Raw genomic sequence first — 24,142 nt, 5'->3', positions numbered from 1 at the left:
GTCGAGAAAACCATCCCTAATACACTCCAGGAAATCCTGCTCCACCGCATTGCTACCAGTTTCGTTAGCCCAATCAATATGTAAATTAAAGTCACTCATGATAACTGCTGTACCTTTATTGCACACATCCCTTATTTCTTGTTTGATACTGTCCCCAACCTCATTACTACTGTCTGGTGGTCTGTACACAACTCCCACTAGCGTTTTCTGCCCTTTGGAATTTTGCAGCTCCACCCATATCGATTCCACATCATCCAGACTAATGTCCCTCCTTACTATTACATTAATTTCCTCTTTAACCAGCAACGCCACACTGCCTCCTTTTCCTTTCTGTCTATCCTTCCTAAATGCTGAATACCCTTGGATGTTGAGATCCCAGCCTTGGTCACCCTGGAGCCATGTCTCCGTGATGCCAGTTACATCATACCCATTAACTGCTAACTGCGCAGCTAATTCGTCTACATTATTCCAAATACTCCTCGCATTGAGGCACAAAGCCTTCAGGCTTGTCTTTTTAACACACTTTGCCCTTTTAGAATTTGGCTGTAATGTGACCATTTTTGTTTTTTGCCTTGGGTTTCTCTGCCCTCCACTTTTACTATTCTCCTTTCTATCTTTTGCTTCTGACTCCATTTTATTTCCCTCTGTCTCCCTGCAGAGGTTCCCATCCCCCTGCCATATTAGTTTAACTCCTCCCCAACAGCACTAGCAAACACTCCCCCTAGGACATTGGTTCCGGTCCTGCCCAGGTGCAGACCGTCCGGTTTGTACTGGTCCCACCTCCCCCAGAACCGGTTCCAATGCCCCAGGAATTTGAATCCCTCCCTTCTGCTCAAGCCATGTATTCATCTGAGCTATCCTGCGATTCCTACTCTGACTAGCACGTGGCACTGGTAGCAATCCTGAGATTACTACTTTTGAGGTCCTACTTTTTAATTTAACTCCTAGCTCCCTAAATTCGTCTCGTAGGACTTCATCCCATTTTTTACCTATATCGTTGGTACCTATATGCACCACGACAACTGGCTAGTCACCCTCCCTTTTTAGAATGTCCTGCACCCGCTCCGAGACATCCTTGACCCTTGCACCAGGGAGGCAACATACCATCCTGGAGTCTCGGTTGTGGCCGCAGAAACGCCCATCTATTCCCCTTAGAATTGAATTCCCTATCACTATCGCTCTCCCACTCTTTTTCCTGCCCTCCTGTGCAGCAGAGCCAGCCACGGTGCCATGAACTTGGCTGCTGCTGCTCTCCCCTGATGAGTCATCCCCCTCAACAGTACTCAAAACGATGTATCTGTTTTGCAGGGGGCTGACCGCAGGGGATCCCTGCACTACCTTCCTTGCATTGTTCTTCCTGTTGTTCTTCCATTCTCTATCTCGCCGTGGACCCTTTACCTGCGGTAAGACCAACTCGCTATTCACGTCATTCTCAGCATCGTGGATGCTCCAGAGTGAATTCACCCGCAGCTCCAGCTCCGCAATGCGGTCAGTCAGGAGCTGGAGGCGGATACATTTCCCGCACACGTAGTCGTCAGGGACACCGGAGGCGTCCCTGACTTCCCATATAGTACAGGAGGAGCATAACACATATCCGAGCTTTCCTGCCATGACTTAACCCTTAGAGAAACTTAATTTGGCAACAGCAATGCTAAAGGTTACTTACTGATATAGAAAAGAAAAAAGAAAAGCTACTTACCAATCACCAACCCCCTTGGCTATGTCGTCACTTTTCGATTTCTTTCTACTTCTTTTTTGCCTCCCTGCTGCAGAGATAGGCCTCCTGGACGACTGCTGGGCCTTTATAGGCCACTCCGAAGTCCCCAGATTCCTGCTGCTCACACTCCTGCCTCCTGGACGACTACTGGGCCGTTATAGGCTGCTCCGACGTCCCCGGATTCCTGCTGCTCGCACTCCTGCCTCCTGGACGACTGCTAGGCCTTTATAGGCCACTCCGACGTCCCCGGACTCCTGCTGGGCCTTTATAGGCCACTCCGACGTCCCCGGACTCCCGCTCTTGCACTCCTGCCTCCTGGACGACTGTTGGGCCTTTATCGTCTGCTCCGACGTCCCTGGACTCCTGCTGGGCCTTTATAGGCCGATCTGACATCCCCGGACTCCTGCTGCTCGCACTTCCTGAATATTGAATACCCCTGGATGTTGAGTTCCCAGCCTTGGTCACCTTCGAGCCATGTCTCCGTAATCCCAATTACATCATATTTGTTAGCAGCTATCTGCGCAGTCAACTCATCCACCTTATTATGAATGCTCCTCGCATTGGGACTAAGAGTCTTCAGGCTTGTTTTTTTTTTTTAAAAACACTCTTTGTCCTTTTAGAATTATGTTGTAATGTGGCCCTTTTTGATTTTTGCCCTTGATTTCTCTGCCCTCCACTCTTGCTTTTCTCCTTCCTACCTTTTGCTTCTGCCCCCTTTTTACTTCCCGGTCTCCCTGCATAGATTCCCATTACCCTGCCATTTTAGTTTTAAACCCGTCCCAACAGCACTTGCAAACAGTCCGCCTAGGACATCGGTTCCGGTCCTGCCCAGGTGCAGACCGTCCGGTTTGTACTGGTCCCACCTCCCCCAGAACCGGTTCCAATGTCCCAGGAATTTGAATCCCTCCCCCTTGCACCATTCCTCAAGCCATGTATTCATCTGAGCTATCCTGCAATTCCTACTCTGACTAGCACATGCACTGGTAGCAATCCTGAAATTACTACCTTTGAGGTCCTACTTTTTAATTTAACTCCTAGCTCCCTAAATTCAGCTTGTAGGACCTCATCCCATTTTTTTACCTATATCGTTGGTACCTATATGTACCATGACAGCTGGCTGCTCACCCTCCCCCTCCAGAATGCACTGCAGCCGCTCCGAGACATCCTTGACCCTTGCACCAGGGAGGCAACATATCATCCCGGAGTCTCGTTTGGTAGTGAATAAAAATTATGCGGCAATCTGGACAGAAAACATAATTTGATTGTTGTCACACCATATAGAAATGCCAGCTTATATTAATTTCTCAAGCATTTTTGTATTTAATTATGAACTTCCATTTATCTAGTGCCTTTCATGACTTCAGTACGTCCCAAATTGTCTCTCAGCCAATTAAGTACTTTCGAAGTTATGAGTCCAAGTTTGCCCCCCCCACAGAACGGCGCACCCATAGAAGAAAAAACGCGCCTAAAACTTACCGAGGAATTCTCCCCGCTCCTCAGGAAGTCTTCAGCATCAGTAGCGCACCACATCCAGTGGGGGGCGGAGCCAGAACCCAGAGCTGAAAACAGTGTGGGGAGCTCTGCACATGCGCGCTAGAGTATGCGCGCATGTGCAGTAGCTCCTGACAGCCCGAATCTCTGTGACGCTCTGCAGGCTGTGTGGGAGGGGCCCAAAGCACGCTGTTCCTGGCCCTGGCTGAATGGGCTCCCTCATCGGCGGCCCGCTAAATTCCCTAAGGTAGGCCTTCTATTTTTTATTTGTTATTGATTGATTGCTTATTACTTTGGTCTTGGTGCTTTAGGTGCAGGGTTTCTTCCATATTTTATTTGTTAATTAATTGCTTATTACTTTTTGTGCTTTGTAAGTCTTGGTGCTAGGTGCAGGTCCTCTCAGCTTCCTTGTATTTTTTATTTGTTATTGAATGCTTATTTATGTGCTTTGTTTAGTGTTTGGTGCTTTAAATGTATTTATGCTTCTTTAATGTTGTTGTGAAGGTGTTTAGTGCTTTGCAAGGTCCTCTCACTTCACTTCACTCCCCAACCACCTGCACCCGCGCCCCCTCCCCCCTCCCCCCCTCGCCTGGCTACCTGCACTGATTTCTTAGCTCACCGCAAGGTTTTTCAGTGCGGACACAAGTGGCCACATACGCTGGCCTAAGTTAGTTTGGAGTAACTTTTAGCTGTCTAAACTTGCTTAAATGGCCAAAACAGGCGTAAGTGGCTGGTAACGCCCCCCTTTGAAAAAAAAACTAAACTAAAAAAAAAAACCTAACTAACTCACTTAGAATGGAGCAAATTAAATGGGCAGAATTGTGATTTTTAAGATACTCCAAAAAAATCTAGTAGCTCCAAAAATAAAATAGGAGCAACCCCTGGGCAAACTTGGGCCCAAAGTCACTACTGTAATGCTCGCAAACGAGGGAGCCAATTTGCACACAGCTAGGTCCCATGAATAGCAGTGAGTTAAATTAGCAGATATTCTGTTTTTTGGTGAACTCCCCTACTCTTTTTTGAATAATTTCATGAGATATTTTACATCCACCTGAGTGTGCAGACCAGGCCTCGGTTTAATGTCTAATCTCAAAGATGGCATCTCCAGCAGTGTAGCACTTCCTCAGTACTGCACTGAAGTATCAGCCTAGAGTATGTACTCAAGTCTCTGGAGTCAGGCTTGAATCCACAACCTTCTGACTCAGGCGAAAGTGGTACCTACTGAACCAAGGCTTTCCCTAAAAATGGCGACAATTTGATTTTGTCCTAATGCAACAATTACAAATGTCCAGGGCCACTGAGGTAATGCCTCTGTATAAAGTTTAACTTGCAGCAAAATTTAAAAACAAATCTCAGTTCTGTAAAATGCTTCTGCATTAGCTAATTTGTACATTTTGGTTATAATCTTCATGGTATTGCATTTGAATAATGGCTTAGCGTTAGTCAATATTAGACCAAAATCAATAAAGTGTGAAGATCGAGACTTCTCAATTGAGGATTCGATATTCCTATTCGCATGGGAAGATGGACTGTTATGTCACACAAGTCAACTCTCGTACATCACACTAGCCAACTATAGACTGCCATTGCCAAAGGAGATTGCACATTGACTGCCAATCTTCTCAGATAGGATTGATGTGTAGCAAGACTCAACAGTATATATGAATTTAACAACCATCCCCCGTTTCTTGCTCATTAACAGACATGCAATAATTTCCTATTTCTTGCCCTATCAGCAAGTCAAACTGGTACAGAAGCTTGGACGTGATAGTTGTGGGCATTCTCCTTGAACCACTGCAGGCCTTGTAGTGATCTCAAATGGAGTTAGGTAGGAAATTTCAGTTTATTGACCCAGCGAAAATGGAGTGTGACTGACAATCATCATGTATTTATTTTAAGCACACAAAACTAACATTAATATAATGACAATTTTTTAAAACTAATTATCAATGATATGTTTAATGTTCATATATAAAGAAAGAACTTGCATTTATATAGTGCCTTTCACATCCTCAGGATGTCCTGATGCATTTCACAGCCAATGAATTACTTTTGAAGTTCAGAAACAGCAAGAGAGTGTCTTTACTTACCGGTTCACTCCAGCGTGGCTGTATGGGAACTGAGGTGTCAGGTTCAATTTTCTGGAATTTGCCAAGTGCCTGTTCCTGGATTTGTTTAAGGTGTTGCTCTAGGGGCAGATCACCATACGTAAAGAACCTGGAATGGATACATTTGTAAAAATAAAACTTTCAGGCTATTATACAATCAATGCATTTGCAGAGCCTAGATTTAAATTGAATACAACTTTCGACACGGACTGCCCGGTTGGCTCAGCAAGTTCAGTCAAACAGACCAAGATCACAAGTTCAATCTGAAATCTGTGCTGAGTTAGCCGATTTCAACTGGAGAGGGGGTAGGAGTGGTGCAATTGCCTCCAGTATCTCTTGGTTAGGGAGTGGGGAGGGAAGAGGAGTGAGAAATCTGGTGGAAGTGAATGCATATGATGGATACCAGTGAAAACTTAGCTCATCATCATCATCATATGCAGTCCCTCGAAATCGAGGAAGACTTGCTTCCACTCTAAAAGTGAGTTCTCAGGTGACTGAACAGTCCAATACGAGAACCACAGTCTCTGTCACAGATGGGACAGACAGTTGTTGAAGGAAAGGGTGGGTGGGCAGTCTGGTTTGCCGCTAGCCCCCTCCGCTTGCTTTTTGCATGCTCTCGGTGACAAGACTTGAGGCGCTCAGCACCCTCCCGGATGCTCTTCCTCCACTTAGGGCGGTCTTTGGCCAGGGGCTGTCGGTGGGGACGTTGCATTTTATCAAGGAGGCTTTGAGAATAACAAGACATCGGGAGCAAATGGAATCCCCGCTGAGGCACTAAAGTATGGCGGAGAGGTACTATTGGCACGAATGCATGACCTCACCTCTGTCATCTGGAAGGAGGAGAGCATGCCGGGAGATCTCAGAGATGCAGTAATCTTTAAAAAAGGGGACAAGTCCAACTGCGGCAACTACAGAGGAATCTCCCTGTTATCAGCCACTGGGAAGGTCATCGCTAGAATCCTGCTCAACCGTGGGCTTAGCTATGATGCCCCAGTCAAACAGCCTGGATACTTGCTATCATAGTTCAAACAAAACTAAAGTCCAATCAGGCAAGATATGGGATTGCAATCAGTATTAATTAAACCATACAATTGCCCAGAAGCAATGCCTTCAGGAGAGGATCAAAAGAAAATCTGTTACGGGAAAACAGTGCAGATTTAGGTTAAGCCATTTAAAGATGTTAGCTACTTTCCCAGACATTGCAGAAGAGCAAGCATAATTTAGCTAAAGATTTCAGGAATGTAATTGATAGAGAATTCAAACAGGCTCATTTAGACAGACTGTGAAAATTCACAGACCCCCAAGTCAAGGCTGCTACATGCAGTTCGGCATGTTGCATTAAACTCATCAATCAACTTGACATTTTCGGACCTTGGGTAGCGAGCCAATAAAACGTTAAAAGACTTTCAATTGAGCCAATAAGGTCAAAGGCGGCGAGTTCTTTTCTGTAAATTGATCCAGGCATAAATACAGCCATTTTGACCATGTGTCTCAGTAAGAACAAAGACCTGGCTTGAAGCCAAGAAGTTTGTTGCTCTCTGCCAAGATTAAAAAGTTAAAACTACCATTGGAGTTCGTATTTCATTGAAAATTAAGAGATCTAACAATTTTGGCGCTGCGAACAGGATCGTTGAGGAAAGAAACTGAATTTTGGATATCGGACCTACATTGAGGTAAGGACGACTCTTTTTAAAAAAAAGTCCTCGGTCAAAAGTCTAAATTCGCCTCTCCTTCTACGCGATTCCGAAAGCCTCCGGTTTGCGAACCCTCTGGTTGGTAGTCGGCTCGAGGTCCCATAGACATCTAAACTTCGGCGGTGTGTTAGTTAATTAATCACCGACCTATTGATCGGCTAGCAGGCCTACGACTCGAGACCCCAGTAAAGAACTCAGTAAAGAAATGGCAGCAGGAGAAAAGGGCAAAGAATTGCCTGCAACTGTTAAAGGTGGGCAGGCACCACCTGAAGTTTCTTTAGATTTAATTCTCGAACAGTTGAAAGAATACATAGAGCAACAATTCAACTTATCTAAAGCCTGTATTAAGATCGAACAAAAGTACGGAACCTCCAAAGGACAATGGTCCTTGGACGAGATTAAAAGGGTCTGGGGAAAAACGACCCGTATGAAAAATAAAGAGCGAACTAGATGGTCCCTAGCGGTTATGGGCCAGATCTGAAACCAGAATGAAATTATAATGCGTTCCCAACATGATCGAGAACTGACCAGTACAAAGGATCAATTGCCATCTGTTTGTGCACAGCTGCGACAGAAAAAGCTTGAACTTGAAAAGCTGGAAACGGAAGTTAAAGATCTTAAAGGTGAAATTAAAGAATGGAAAAAATCATTAGGTCAAGAGACAGTAATAGGAAAAGGAAAATGTATCGATCAATTCCCAGGGTACCCATGTTTGGATAAATTAAAAGCGCAAACCCGAAGACACGACCGAGGAATAGATACGGTTTCTGAATCCTCCGACAATAGTGTTGGAGGATGATGAAGAATTAGGGGTGCGCTTTGCCCCGTTTAAAAAAAGACGAGTTGTCGTCAAATCAGAAGAGACTGCGGATGAGGGCGGAACCAAAAAGACAAAGAGAAGGGTGTATGGAGAATACTTAGTTCATGCTCCGGCAGACCCAGAGAAAATTGATAAATGGTCCAAGGAATTGCCCAATCCAAAGAAAGGGGGAGTAAAAACGTGGGACCAATTGGACCGCTTAAGAAATATATATCAACTTCATCCCTGAGACTGAGTGCAAATTTTGAGCATAATGGTGCCAAAAACACAAGGAAGAAAATTGCACGACAAGGTAGAAGAAGCTTTGGGGCAGGATGAGCAAGAATTAAACGCAGGGTGGGAAGCGATTAAACACTGGCTGCAAGCCTTCAGTCCAGCTAAGACAGACTGGGGAAAAATTGCAGCCTGCCAACAGAAAGGAACAGAGGAGGTCCTGGAGTATGACGAGCGGTTTAGATGCACGTGGCTAGAACATTCGGGTATGAATAATACGGATGAGGAAATGGATGAACAATTGTTTGGACCCCTGAAAGCAGCTTTCGTGGCAGGTCGAAAGCCAGAACTGTCCAAAATGCTTAAGGTAGTGTTACCGGACTGGGAAGGTAGAGGAACTACCTTTGCAGCATTGGTGGATCGATCTAACCAATTAGATCGGGATATGGGAGCTAAAGTCCGAGCTGTACAGGCTATGGGATGGAAATCCCAGGATTCCGATAAAGTTATTAGGAAAATTACCCGGAAAATGTCATTATTGTGGGAAAGAAGGTCACTGGGCCAAGATGTGCAGGGCAAAACAGCAAGGTTGCGGTCGGGGAAGAGGACGCAACCAGGGATACAATTCAGCCAACAAACCAGGCTTGTCACAACATAACGACCTCATAGAAGCATTTAAGCGACTGACAATACAACAATAGAAGGAGTTACTTGGGATAGCAAAAAACGATTAGAGCCCACCCTGGTCCACCTCCTTGCACTAATACAACAAAAGGGAGATGGGCTACATATAACTGTGAGGGTGGGCGATAAGGATGTGGACTGTCTTTTAGACACAGGGGCGGAATTAACATGCTTACCCCTACAATATGGAGACTTTTTGTTGTTGGATGGTAGGGCACGTACAGCCTATGGAGTTGGGGGCCATAAAATGGAAATTAAAAGGACAACACCGGTACTTATAGGGCTGGGTCCACATGAACTAACCACGCCGGTCTGGATAAGCACAGTAGATCAACCCCTTTTGGGAATGGACGTTCTAATCCAAGTAGATTCATCGTTGCATTTCGAGGATGGTCGGGTGACATGGTCAATTAGAACTTTGAAGAAAGAAGAATTGAAGGAACACACGATATGGGCTAAAGATAAGAATGATTGTGGCCTACTCCAGATGGAGCCTGCGTCATTTACCGGGACCAAGCCTCCATGCACTAAACAGTATCCCATCAGTCCAACTGCCATGACGGGAATCTTACCGGTTATTCAGCAATTGGAGAAACAAGGGGTGCTTATTAAAACGCATAGCTCCTCCAATAGCCCCGTGTGGCCGGTACAGAAATCTAATGAGACTTGGCGTTTGACAGTTGATTATAAGAAAGCTAACCAGTGTATTGATCAAAAAGCTCCTTTGGTCGCAGATCCCTCCACCATTTTTAATGCCCTCAAACCGGAACATAAATATTTCTCGGTTATAGATATGGCCGATGCTTTTTGATCAGTGCCTCTGGCACCAGAGGTTCGACAGTGGTTTGCTTTCACGGTCCAAGGACAACAGTATACTTGGACCCGGTTACCGCAGGGTTTCCATAACAGCCCTACGTTATTCCACATGGCTTTACAAAGCCATTTGCGAGAATTACCTCCCCTGTCATCCACAGTCATCCAATATGTAGACGATATCCTGCTAGCTTCAAACACGGAAGAACAGCACGAACAAGATTTACGAGCTTTGCTGGACCACCTTTGGCTGAAAGGACATAAAGCCAGCATCGACAAAGCACAAATATCCCAAGAAGAGGTTGTATACCTGGGACAAAAGATTTCACAAGGAAAGAGAGAACTTACCCAGGATAGAACTGCAGCCATTCGGGCTGCTAAAAAACCCACCACTATTCAGGAACTAAGGTCTTTTTTGGGATTGTGTAACTTTAACAGAAATTGGATTGACTCCTTCACACAGCTTGCTCAGCCACTGAATGATATTTTAAAGTGGAAACGTGCCTCTAAAGAAGCCATCACCCTCACTAAAGAACAGCAAGAGGCCTTCCTGAGTTTGAAAAAGGCTTTGTATTCGGCACCGGCTCTGGGAATCCCCGACAGTGGTAAGCCATTTACCCTGTTTGTTCATGAGAAAGAAGGATATATGACAGCTATACTGACACAAGAACATGGGGATCGGCAAAGACCTATTGGCTATTATTCGGCAAAACTGGATGCGGTAGCCCTCGGATGAGGAAGTTGCCTAAGGGCCATGGAAGCTACATGTCGAGCGGTAATGATCACTGCGGGTCGAGTCCTCGACCAAAAGCTGATTGTCAAGTGTCCCCACACCGTACACGCTTTGCTGTCTATGAATAGAATGTCTCAGGTGACAGCAGCAAGATGGACCCGCTGGACAGCAGTTTTGGAAGCTCCTAATCTCCATATCGTCCGGGCCAGCCCGGTTAATCCCGCAACTATGCTCCCGATGTCAGAATCGAGGGAGCAAGAGGGGGGAGAATGTGAAGAGCATGACTGCGTGGAGATTTTAAAAGAAACAGAAGAAGCAGCCTTAGCAGCAGAGGAGCCTCTGCACAACCCAGACCTCATCCTGTTTACAGATGGTTCCTCCTTTGTTGACAATGGTACCAGAAAAGCAGGATGGGCAGTTACAACCTTATATGAGGTAGTGGCAAAAAGACGTTTACCCTCAGGAACGTCAACACAACAGGCCGAGTTAGAGGTCCTGTCAGAAGCATGTCAAATAGCAGAAGGACAGACAGCTAATGTCTACACAGATTCGCTTTATGCTTTTGGAGTCGCTCACGACTTTGGTATGTTATGGCAGAAAAGAGGATTCCTCACTGCTGCTGGTACACCTATCCGAAATGGAAAAGAAGTCCGAGACTTACTGGAGGCCATACAATTACCTCAGGAAGTGTCCATCCTGAAGTGTAAGGCCCATATCAAGGAAAATACCACAGAAGCACAGGGAAATGCCCTAGCTGACCAGGCAGCTAAAGATGCCGCCTCACAGGGCGTTCCCCCAGAAGAACCAACACAGATGTGCAGATTGAAAGCACTCAGGACTCTGACACGAGACTTTCAAACAATGCAAGGCGAGTGCTCCCGAGAGGAAAAATGGACATGGATTGAGGCAGGAATTAAGCTATGCGAAGTTGGTGTCTGGAGACAAAGAGTTACCGACAAGCCAGTCGCGCCACAAGCGCTTATGCCTTTTTTAGCCCAACAGATCCACTCGTGGGGACACTTGGCCTCACAACAGATGACGGCACGGTTCCAGAAAAGCTGGTGGGGTCGGGGATTTAAAAAATATGCCCAGCTGGTAACAGACCGCTGTGTGGTCTGCCAGAAAAATAATTCTGGACCCATCACGGTAATGCCCCAACTGAGGCCCCCTGCCCCTGTCGGACCATTCCAGCATCTGCAGGTTGATTATATATCTCTTCCTTCATGCCAAGAATACACTAACATTCTTGTCATGGTCGACAGATTCTCTAGATGGGTAGAAGCTGTCCCAACTAAAAGAGCCACAGCCAATCACACTGCAAAGGTCTTGTGTAAGGATTACATTCCCCGATGGGGAGTCCCGAGTAGCATTGACTCAGATCAGGGAACACACTTCACAGGTGCTGTCTGCCAAGAAGTCTGTAGGTTACTGAACATTACGTGGGATTTACACTGTCCTTATCATCCACAATCATCAGGACAAGTAGAGCGAATGAATCGAACTCTGAAACAACGGCTTGCCAAATATTACCAAGAAGGAACACCATGGCCCCAGGCACTACCAATAGTGCTATGTAGCATTAGGGCAACCCCGAACAGAACTACAGGTCTAAGCCCATTTGAAATTATAACAAGACCCATGTCGCTGCCAGGAACTATCGATTTACGGAAAGCTGATGTTCACTTAATGAGTGACACTTTGTTATCATACTGTCAGAACCTAACCAATGCTATTAGTTCTGTTTCCCGACAGGTATCGGCAGCTTGGGGTAATCCACCCGAGGGAGGACACGACATCATCCCGGGAGTCTCGGTCTATGTGAAAAAGTTGCATAAAGAACCTTTGGGCGCCAAGTGGGAGGGACCTTATCAAGTGTTATTGACCACCCAGGCAGCTGTTAAAGTCCAAGGAAAGAAAGCCTGGATCCACGCTTCACACGTTAAACGAGCACCCGTAACTGAAGCTGAAATCTAATAAGGACAATTACATTTTGCGAAAATGTATAAATTTACTGTAGTATTGATTGTAGGTATTCTAGACATAGGCCTACTTCTTACTAGCCGACCCTCTGCACCAAAGGGAAATAGTAGAGTACCAAGGGAATTACATGTTAATTACCTTTTACTTTTATATTGTTTGTTTATGTTGATTAAATGTTGTTGCGACCAGGCGGCTGTAGCTGCTGTCCCGCAGGTGAGACACCTTACAGGTCCCAGTAGACCGTCTGTACGTGGCACAGGGGTATGTTATGCTTAAGGAAAGGTTGTTTACAGGTTGAATTAAGATATTGATTTTGATTAAATTGGAATAAGGTTAATTAACCTAGTAAAACCAGACTTCCATTGTGGCCACGATGGAACTCGGGTTGGTGTAAATTTGTGTGGAAGCTACTAGTCCGGACATGTGGCGAAACACATCAACAAATTTTAGAAGGAAACTCTATTAACATGTATGAAATTATTTTGTAGAATGTTTAACCAGTGATACCTGAAGTTTTATGATTCAGTTTGTGAAAGAATCAAAGGGGGGATTGATAGAGAATTCAAACAGGCTCATTTAGACAGACTGTGAAAATTCACAGACCCCCAAGTCAAGGTTGCTACATGCAGTTCGGCATGTTGCATTAACTCATCAATCAACTTGACATTTTCGGACCTTGGGTAGCGAGCCAATAAAACGTTAAAAGACTTTCAATTGAGCCAATAAGGTCAAAGAAGGCGAGTTCTTTTCTGTAAATTGATCCAGGCATAAATACAGCCATTTTGACCATGTGTCTCAGTAAGAACAAAGACCTGGCTTGAAGCCAAGAAGTTTGTTGCTCTCTGCCGAGATTAAAAAGTTAAAACTACCATCGGAGTTCGTATTTCATTGGAAATTAAGAGATCTAACAGTAATCATATATTCTTTACATATTAGAGAACATTAGTTATTGGATTATGAGCAGTAACCCCATCAAAGCGTCCACAAGGACATCAACCAAAAAAGGATTACTCTATACCTTCAACAGATTTTTGGTGTATGCTTTAAAGACTTGACAATACTAAATTAATTACGATTGACAGTGATAATCAGCAATTGAGTAGCAAAATATGACACCCAATATATAATCCAAAATAGTTTATATCTTTGTAGTTTATTCTTAAGCTATTTTCCAGTTGCATTTGTAACCAGCAATAATTTTCATACACACAAGTCTACATAGATTCTTTATAATGGATCAGCAGCAAGTAAAAATTAGTACTTTTAAAATATTATTTACAAAGCAGACAAGTTTTATTCATGAAGCTAAAGTGCCATCAATTGTGTAATAGCAAAAGAGTTAAGTGCACAATATAGTAGTTAAATATTTGAATGATTGTTCATATGAATTGAAATCATGCAAATAAAATCATGCAGAGGTATTTTATTTACATTGCCTAATTGTATTAAGTGAATAATTCAAACTTTTTTCATGCAAAAAATGACTTTCAATTAACAGGAGTAGACTGTGTGCCCACATCAGCACAATCTCTATCCGCTGCCCTTAGAAGTGACAAATTGTTGTGTCCTTGACAACTTAATTAGAAATTAATTGATAGCTTCTATTCAGCATCCAGAAACCCAAAAAATGCCTCTTTCAATTGGGCTAGAGGTACTTACAAACTGCATACATGGATGGTGTAAATTTAATTCTGTTTTCTTGACCTAAAATGCCAAATTGTCAAAAATATTCGGTTCAAATTTAAACAGGGATTCAGCCTACAAGATAAATGTCTGTAAATAATTTATGTAGAAGACAGAAACATCGAAACATAGAAAATAGGTGCAGGAATAGGCCATTCGGCCCTTTGAGCCTGCACCACCATTCAATAAGATCATGGCTGATCATTCACTCAGTACCCCTTTCCTACTTTCTCTCCATACCCCTTGATCCCTTTAGCAGTAAGGGCCATATCTAACTCCCTCTTGAATATATCTAATGAACTGGCATCAACAACTCTCTGCAGTAGGGAATTCCACAGGTTAACAACTCTCTGAGTGAAGAAGTTTCTCCTCATCTCAGTCCTAAATGGCTTACCCCTTATCCTTAGACTGTGACCCCTGGTTCTGGACTTCCCCAACATCGGGAACATTCTTCCTGCATCTAACCTGTCCAGTCCTGTCAGATATTTATATGTTTCTATGAGATCCCCTCTCATCCTTCTAAACTCCAGTGAACACAGGCCCAGACGATCCAGTCTCTCCTCATATGTCAGTCCTGCCATCCCGGGAATCAGTCTGGTGAACCTTCACTGCACTCCCTCAATAGCATGAACGTCCTTCCTCAGATTAGGAGACCAAAACTAAGCACAATATTCCAGGTGAGGCCTCACCAAGGCCCTGTACAACTGCAGTAAGACCTCCCGGCTCCTATACTCAAATCCCCTAGCTATGAAGGCCAACATACCATTTGCCTTCTTCACCGCCTGCTGTACCTGCATGCCAACTTTCAATGACTGATGTACCATGACACCCAGGTCTCGTTGCACCTCCCCTTTTCCTAATCTGCCGCCGCCATTCAAATAATATTCTGCCTTCTTTTTTTGCCACCAAAGTGGATAACCTCACATTTATCCACATTACACTGCATCTGCCATGCATTTGCCCACTCACCTAACCTGTCCAAGTCACCCTGCAGCCTCTTAGCATTCTCCTCACAGCTCACGCTGCCACCCAGCTTAGTGTCATCTGCAAACTTGGATATATTACACTCAATTCCTTCAACGAAATCATTGATGTATATTGTAAATTGCTGGGGTCCCAGCACTGAGCCCTGCGGCACCCCACTAGTCATTGACTGCCATTCTGAAAAGACCCGTTTATCCCGACTCTCTGCTTCCTGTCTGCCAACCAGTTCTCTATCCACATCAGTACATTACCCCCAATACCATGTGCTTTAATTTTGCACACCAATCTCTTGTGTGGGACCTTGTCAAAAGCCTTTTGAAAGTCCAAATACACCACATCCACTGGTTCTCCCTTGTCCACTCAACTAATTACATCCTCAAAGAATTCTAGAAGATTTGTCAAGCATGATTTCCTTTTCATAAATCCATGCTGACTTGGACCGATCCTGTCACTGCTTTCCAAATGCTCTGCTATTTCAGCTTTAATACTTGATTCCAACATTTTCCCCACTACTGATGTCAGGCTAACCGGTCTATAATTACCCATTTTCCCTCTCCTTTTTTTAAAAAGTGGTGGAGGTGTGGGGAGAGTGTCTGATTAAAAGTAACACTGTTGCATTAATCTTCCCCTCTGAAAAGGTGGTTGTTGCACTCTTGTATACAAATAATGTTTGAACTCCCCATAAGTAAAGAATTCACATTAGTCAATATAGTGGCATTATTATACCTGGCATTGCTCGGATGGTAATGTGTAGCATGAAAGTGTTTTAATTCTTCCCACGTAAGCTTGGGTATATGTAATGGGTCACCACCAGATATTACTGAGTAGGTATGGTCCGGTAGAAGCTTGTTCTGTAGGTGCTGAGCGTATACGTTCTCGTTGTTTGCCTGAAACAACAAAAATATACAGCTACTTTTGATTAAATACAAAATGGAAACTGCCTTCTTGCTAATCAGAAATTTACGATTTGACCCATTGTGTCTGTGCCGGCAGAAAAAGAGCTATCCAGCCTAAGATAATTAATCCACATAAACTAGAAAGAGACAGCTACATTTTTGTACTGAAAAATCCATACAACCAAAAAAGGTTTAAATCAATTATGTCCACCTGAGGGGCAGACGAGGCCTCGGTTTAACATCTCATCCGAAAGATGGCACCTCCAACAGTGAAACCCCGGCACCGGAGTGTCAGCCTAGATTTATGTGCTCAAGTTTCTGGAGTGGGGCTTGAACCCACAACCTTCTGACTGTGAGGTGCATGTACTACCCACTGAGCCACAGCTGACACTATATTTTTAGGGCAGAGATGAGGAGACGTTTCTTCACTCAGAGGATTGTGAATCTTTGTAATTTTCTACCCCAGAGGGCTGCGGAAGCTCAGTCAGAGTATGTTCAAAGACAGATAGCAATAGATTTTGGGATATTAAGGGAATCAAGAATTATGGGGATAGTGCAGGCAAGTGGAGTTGAGGTAAATTAGAGGGGAGATGATTAGAGGGGAAATGAGGAAAATGTTCTTCACCCAAAGGGTCGTGGTGGTCTGGAATGCACTGCTTGAAAGGGTGATATAGGTAGAAACCCTCATCATATTTAAAAAGTACTTGGATGTGCACTTAAAGAGCCGTAATCTACAGGGCTACGGACCTAGTGCTGAAAGGTGGGATTAGACTGGGTAGCTCTTTTTCAATCGGCATGGACTCGATGGGCCGAATGGCCTCCTTCTGTGTCGTAATTTTTCTATGATGATCTCATTCAATGACGGAGTTGTGGTAGAAGATCAGATCAGCCATGATCTTATTGAATGGCGGAGCAGGCTCGAGGGGCCGAATGGCCTACTCCTGCTCCTAATTCTTATGTTACAATGCATACAACAGTAGTCACTTCTCTATAAAATTAAATGCTGCATTACAGTACCACAAATGTACATTAAAAAGTGTTCAAGTCAAATTACATCTTAGGCAAAAACACTTACAAACACGCCCTTCATTTCATTGAACACAACCCCTTTAAAGACAAGTGGTGAAGATGGATCATCAGGGGTATCGTGTTCCAGCCTCCACCCTTCTTGCCTGTGACAGAAGAAAGACAAGGTGAAATGCAAGACTGCAGTACAAAATATAGCCTTATACATACAGCATGCATGTGTAAAAATGTATCATCTTACCAGAAGTCCAATTCCCTTAGGCATGGAAAGAAGACAGCATCCAGGTAAACAGAGAGAAGATTCTGAAAATCCTTAGAATTTTGGGTGGAAAATGGGTACATTGTGTAGTCACTAGCTACGAGGATCAAAAGAAAAATCCACATCAACTGTTAGTTTCCTTTGATGCTGCTAAATTATCCAAATCAACAACACTGCTCTCACTTCGTATCAACAATTAACCTCAAGAAGCTGCCCTGCTTTTTAGGTAGCATCAGTAATTTATTAAAGGGAACAGATAGGGGTAGATAGAGAAAAACTATTTCCACTGGTTAGGGAGTCTAGGATAGGAGGCATAGTCTAAAAATTAGAGTCAGACCTTTTAAGAGTGAAATTAGGAAACACTTCTACACACAAAGGGTGGTAGAAGTTTGGAACTCTCTTCCACAAATGGCAGTTGATGCCAGATCAATTGTTAATTTTAAATTTGAGATGGATAGATTATTGTTAACCAAAGGTATTAAGGGATATGGGGCAATGGTGTGCATATGGAGTAGGTGGCAGATCAACCATGATCTCATCAAATGGCTGAACAGGCTCGAGGGGCTAAATGGCCTACTCCTGTTCCTATGTTCCTACTGTTGATCATGGCATGGGTCTATAAACCACTGGATGGTATTTTACAGAAACAAAGGATCCTTCAATGATTGGATGAAATGAAAGTAAATTGCCTCAAACATAAAAATTTTTCTGGTACTTCGAGAAAAAGACAAATTAATACATGTTGCATGCACAAAACACAATAGTAGATTTTAAGACAAACTGTCATAGGAATTTGATTACCCAGGAAGTGTTAGCAAATGTGAGGTGGGACATTTCAGTCAAAAAAATGATGTAATAATTTTACTTTGAATGGAAGAACAGAAGTTGAGAGTTCAGGTTCAAACATTAAAAGCAGTACTTAAGTGAATAAGGCCAAAAGCAAATGTAATACAGGTTGAGCATCCGAAATCCAGAAACCGCGGGACCAAGGCCGTTCTGGATATTTCTGGATTTTGGAACATCTTTGCCTGGGCCGAGATAGGTGGGGTCGGGCAGCCAAGGTAAGGGGGCGAGGTTGGCCCACTGAGGTAAGGGGGAGAGGGTGAAGTTGCGGCGAAGTCGGGCCACGGAGGGCCGAAGCGAGGTAGGGCCGCCGATGCGCGGTCGGGCCTTCGAGGGCTGGGCCGGAGTGAGTTCAGGTCGCCAAGGGCTGGGGTGAGTTTGGGCCGGCGAGGGCGGGCCGCCGAGGGCCGGGCGAGTCCGGATTTCGGAACATTTTCTGGTTTCCGGACGACCCCGCCATAGATCGGTCCGGTGTTCAGATTCCAGAACATTCCAAATTTTGGAACTCCGGATTTCGAACGCTCAACCTGTACTAGGTTTTATTACAGGTACAGAATATAAGCGTCACGATGTAATGCTGAATCTGTATAAAATCTTAATATGACTATATTGGACTACGTTATGTGGTTCTGGGCTTGAAACTATATAAAGCTGTACACTAGATCAGCCATAATCTAATTGAATGGAGGAACAGGCTCGAGGAGCTGAATGGCCTACGCCTGTTCCTAGAGAAGCCAGAACAGATTCACTGGGATGCTGCCTGATACAAGTAATTACAAAAGTGAAGAAAGTCTTAAAAATTGTGGCTGTTTTCATTAGAAAAGAGGATATTATTGGATTATACAAAGAGGTATTTAAAACTATAAAAGCCAGTAGATAGGAACAGACTGTTTCCAGTACAGGTACAACTTCTCAAATCCGGCAACCTCGGGACCGAAACCATGCCAGTTTTCAGATTTTTCCGGATTTCGGACAAGAAAATCTATGGGCTGAAAATTCCAGCCTGGCTGGGTCCGTACAAAGTGCACACGGACCCAGCAAGGACTCGCAAAAGCCAGTTTACTGGGCAAAATGCGCATGCGCCGGAAATGGGCTTTTACGATCTGCCAAGATTTCTCCGAAGTGGATCCTCCGCATCCCCGAAGTCAATAACTAGTTCGGCCCGCCGGTTTTTGGTCAATAATTCTGGATTTTATTTTACTGAATACCAAATGGGATTTTCTCAAAAATGTCTGACTTTCAGACAATTCCGATTTTCGGACAGCCGGATTTGAGACATTGTACCTATAGTTGAAGGGACCTAGACAGAAGATTAAATAGGGAGAGATAGATTTAGGACAGAAAGGAGAAACTGTATTTGTGTTTGTTTTATAAAGAGAGCAATGAGGTTGTGGATTGCATTCCCAGAGTTAGTGATAAATGTTGACATGGTCTCTGCTTTAAAGAATAGGTTAAATAGATATTTGAAGGAAAGGTAGATAAGGGATATGGAACCGGTTAAGTACATTAGGAACTCTACTTGAGGATAATCACCAACATGGACTGGTTAGGCTGAACAGCCTGTTTCCATGTTGTCATTTCTTTGTCTTTGCTATGAAAATGTAAAATGTTAATGTTTCCATCACAAAATATGTGCAGAAAACAGACCACAGCCCAATTACACACAAAGCCACAAAAATTATTTAGTCAAGTCTGTTCAATAGATTAATAATTATCAAACCTGCCTGCCCACAACACCCCCTCCTCCCCACCATCCTCTACATGTTCACACAATGTATCAGTACTGACCTGTGAAGGCATTCATGAAGGTGGAGAGTGATCGGGTCAACATTTTGAAGAAGGGGTCTCTACATTGGTACTTCTCAGAGCCACAAAGTACCACGTGTTCCAGAATATGAGGAACACCAGTACTGTTGAGTGGTGTAGTACGAAACTGCACACTGAAATGTAAGAATGCACACAATACCGCAATGTCTGTTAATCACTTGACAATACCACTGCTAAAAAGCAAAATTAGAATTTCATCATATACTCTCACTAAAAGCTTCATTTTAATCTGTCTCACTCATTTACCATCACATTCCTCAGCATGAATTACATCAACCTAAATCTTCACAGATTAACAAAAGTCAAACAGCCAATGAGATCCTCAATCTTTTACATCACATACACACCTTTTTAATACCGCTTCAGTTAGAATCATAGAAATTTACAGCACGGAAGGAGGCAATTTCGGCCCATCATGTCTGCGCCGGCCGACCAAGAGCTATCCAGCCTAATCCCACTTACCAGCTCTTGGTCTGTAGCCCTGTAGGTTACGGCACTTTAAATGCACATCCAAGTATCTTTTAAATGCGGTGAGGGCTTCTGCCTCTACCACCCTTTCAGGCAGTGAGCTCCAGACCCCCACCGCCCTCTGGGTGAAGAAATTTCCCCTCTTTTCTCCTCTAAACCTCCTACCAATGACTTTTTAAAAAAGTTGTAGCTAAATCAATTATAACATTTTTGCCCATGTAAGGTTCTACAAAGAGCAGCTATTTTTTTACATTTCTATTTTCAGATACTGAACTATCGAGTTGATTTAAAAAAAACAAGAGCAGCAGAGAAGAGTTATTGATAAATAATCAGGCATACTAAATGGAGCATTACCAATGATAAATAATAAAAAGCACCTGAACAGATTGTTTGGATCATCCCTTGCGACATGCATGTACTGAGCCCCTGTATTATCATGGTTAAGTTTAACTGCCGTCAGAAACAGCTCAGGAACAGCTGTCACCTGTGGGAAGGAAAGATTGGTACAATAACAGGCAGCAATTTTGAGTTTGACGATATTCTCAGTCCTTTTGAAGATAAGTTGCAAAGACAGCACCCAAATGTGAATGTAATGAGTTAGAGAAGTAAAATAATCTGCAGACCAGTGCCCTGCAGCGTTCTACTATCACTACCCTCCAGACAACAATACTATCCATTTATCAAGAATTCAAGTCAATGATCTCAAAATGTATCCTGGAGTTTATTAACTTTGTTGACATTATTCTTACATTGACTGGATATTTTCAGTGAATGACTGATAAATCACACAGAAGTTATTTTGTTTTGCCAATGGACACCCAATCTTTGTATATATTTTTCTGTGCCCATATGCATAATTGTTATATGTTCAGCTGCCCCTTAACTCACTAACTTAATCTGCCAAGGTCCTTTTGAATACTTTCTACATCACTCATCTAGCTACATGCTTTTCTTTCATCAGCCAATTTAGCATTATTATATTAGAGGCAGACTCCACTGAAGCACAAACAGATGAACCAGAACAGATTCCTGTCCCTGCCCTCAAATAAACTCTTGAGATCCAGGAGGGGAGAGTTTTGATCTGGGGGGGGGGGGGGGTAATAACTGTGTAGTCAGTAATTTTAATGAGCTTACTCAAGACTTTCCTCAACCCTGTTGATGAAAATACTTTCCTAACCAAGTTAATAGAAAATACTTTCAAATACATCATAATCAATTATTGAACATTAGATTTGGTGGAATAATTTTGCTTGAATTTTCAAAATATTTAAAAGCATAAAACAAACAGTAAATATCCTGGCTATATGGTATAAAATATTTCTATGATTGTGGGTGAGCTTAGGCGGCTGGGAGAACACAAGAACATAAGAATTACGAGCAGGAGGTACTTCTATTTTTTATTTGGATATTTTGAAAAAATTATGTAAATATGTTTTGTCTTTTTGCTTCTTTTATTTTTGTAGCTTAAGCTTCCGTGAATGCTTCTGTTGTATAGTAAATTAACTTTGCGAAGTTTGTCATATGATGTCCTGTATAGCTGTTTGATCCTATTCACATTCTTTAGTCAAGTCATCAAGTTCTGCTGGCCTCCGATGTACCTACCTGAGCTGATTTCTTAACTCTCTGCAAGGGTCTTCTGTGCGGCCACAAGTGGCTACATACGCTGGCCTAAGTTAGTTTGGAGTAACTATTAGCTGTCCAAAGTGGCCTAAATGGCTAAAACAGGCGCAGGTGGCTGGTAACACCCCCTTTTGAAAAAAACTAAACTAAACTAAAAAAATCCTAACTAACTCAATTACACTGGCGCAAATTGAATGTGCAAAATGGGGATTTTTAAGATACTCCAGAAAAACCAAGTTGCTCCAAAAAAAAAAGGAGCAACTCCTGGCCAATTTTGAGCCCACAGAATGATATAGCACAGGAGGTGGCCAATCAAATCACCGTGCCTGTGCTGGCTCTTATGAAAGAGCTATCCAATTAGCCCCACTCACCTGCCGTTTCCCCATAGCACTGCAGTTTCTTTCCCCTTCAAATATTTATCCAATTCCTTTTAGAAAGTTGTTATTGAATCTGTTTCCACCACGCTTTCAGACAGTGCATTCCAGATCAGAACAACTTGTTGCATTAAATAAATTCTCATCTCGTCTCTGATTCTTTTTCTAATTACCTTAGAATTCTACTTTCCACTGCCAAGAAAAATTCACTCAAGCTACTTTGCCGTTAATTCCATGCAACTTTAAGAACATAAGAAATAGGAGCAGGAGTAGGCCACCTGGCCCCTCGATCCTGCTCCGCCATTTAATATCATGGACTCAGCTCCACTTCCCTGCCCACTCCCCATAACCTTTTATTCCCTTATCACTCAAAAATCTGTCTATCTACACCTTAAATATATTCATTGACCCAGTCTCCACAGCTCTCTGGGGTAGAGAATTCCACAGATTTACAACGCTCTAAGAGAAGAAATTCCTCCTCATCTCAGTTTTAAATGGGTGACTTATTCTGAGACTACGGGGTCAAGTTTCGGCCCAAGTTGCTCCTATTGTTTTGGAGCAACTAGTTTAGAATGGAGTATCTTAGAAATTGCAATTCTCGCCCTTTAGTTTACTCCAGTTCTAGTCAGGTAGAACAGTTTCATTTTAGAACAGATTGTTTTTTTCCAAAAGGGGGCATGTCCGGCCAATTACGCCTGTTTTGCAAGTTTAGGCAGCGAAAACTTACTCCAAACCAACTTAGAATGCAGTAAGTGTAGATTTTTGTACGCTCAGAAAAACCTTGCCTACACTTAAAATCAGGCGTAGGGAACGAAAGATGGGGGATGGGGTTTTACAAACATTAAACACTTCAGTTTTACAAATAAAGAGTCATTATCAATAATAAATGATAAATAAATCAATAAATAAATCAATAAATCAATCCAAATAAATTAATAAAAATGTTTAAAAAAAATAAAAAATCACTCGATAAATAAAACATTATTTCTACTCACCTACTGCAACACGGGGGAGAAGGGGGGTGGGAGAGAAGATGATGGGGGGGGAAGAGAAGATGATGGGGGGGAGGAGAAGATGATGGGGGGGAGGAGAAGATGATGGGGGGGAGGAGAAGATGATGGGGGGGAGGAGAAGATGATGGGGGGAGGAGAAGATGATGGGGGGAGGAGAAGATGATGGGGGGAGGAGAAGATGATGGGGGGAGGAGAAGATGATGGGGGGAGGAGAGAAGATGATGGGGGGGGGAGAGAAGATGATGGGGGGGAGAGAAGATGATGGGGGGGGAGAGAAGATGATGGGGGGGGAGAGAAGATGATGGGGGGGGAGAGAAGATGATGGGGGGGAGAGAAGATGATGGGGGGGGAGAGAAGATGATGGGGGGGGAGAGAAGATGATGGGGGGGGAGAGAAGATGATGGGGGGGGAGAGAAGATGATGGGGGGGAGAGAAGATGATGGGGGGGGGAGAGAAGATGATGGGGGGGAGAGAAGATGATGGGGGGGGGAGAGAAGATGATGGGGGGGGAGAGAAGATGATGGGGGGGGAGAGAAGATGATGGGGGGGAGAGAAGATGATGGGGGGGAGAGAAGATGATGGGGGGGAGAGAAGATGATGGGGGGGAGAGAAGATGATGGGGGGGGAGAGAAGATGATGGGGGGGAGAGAAGATGATGGGGGGGGGAGAGAAGATGATGGGGGGGGAGAGAAGATGATGGGGGGGGGAGAGAAGATGATGGGGGGGGAGAGAAGATGAGGAGGGGGGGAGAGAAGATGATGGGGGGGGAGAGAGAGATGGGGGGGGGGGAGAGAAGAGGAGGGGGGGGGAGAGAAGATGATGGGGGGGGAGAGAAGAGGTGGGGGGGGAGAGAAGCTGGATGGGGGGGGAGAGTTGATGTGGGGGGGGGGGGGGAG

At 43.8% G+C, this 24,142-nt stretch overlaps 1 protein-coding gene across 3 annotated transcripts in view; it reads right to left on the bottom strand.

Annotated features, from left to right (window-relative positions):
* The window catches only part of pitrm1 (pitrilysin metallopeptidase 1), an 82,552-nt gene that overhangs the window by 49,919 nt on the left and 8,491 nt on the right, over nt 1-24,142 (bottom strand). Inside the window, exons 3-8 of one of the 3 annotated variants that reach the window (XM_070881566.1) lie at nt 20,617-20,723; nt 19,733-19,884; nt 17,084-17,198; nt 16,892-16,988; nt 15,647-15,807; nt 5,299-5,425 (exon numbers count right to left, since the gene is read on the bottom strand). In XM_070881566.1, the coding sequence (XP_070737667.1) occupies nt 5,299-5,425; nt 15,647-15,807; nt 16,892-16,988; nt 17,084-17,198; nt 19,733-19,884; nt 20,617-20,723 (759 nt within the window). Of the gene's footprint in view, nt 1-1,699; nt 1,719-5,298; nt 5,426-15,646; nt 15,808-16,891; nt 16,989-17,083; nt 17,199-19,732; nt 19,885-20,616; nt 20,724-24,142 lie in introns of those variants that run through there. The other 2 variants (XM_070881567.1, XM_070881569.1) reach the window with 2 other exon arrangements.

This window comes from Pristiophorus japonicus, chromosome 5 (genome assembly GCF_044704955.1).
Source record: "Pristiophorus japonicus isolate sPriJap1 chromosome 5, sPriJap1.hap1, whole genome shotgun sequence".
NCBI classification, from domain to species: domain Eukaryota; kingdom Metazoa; phylum Chordata; class Chondrichthyes; family Pristiophoridae; genus Pristiophorus; species Pristiophorus japonicus.
The sequence above is the reverse complement of the archived record's forward strand: the minus strand, read 5'-3'. Positions and strand labels throughout refer to the sequence as shown.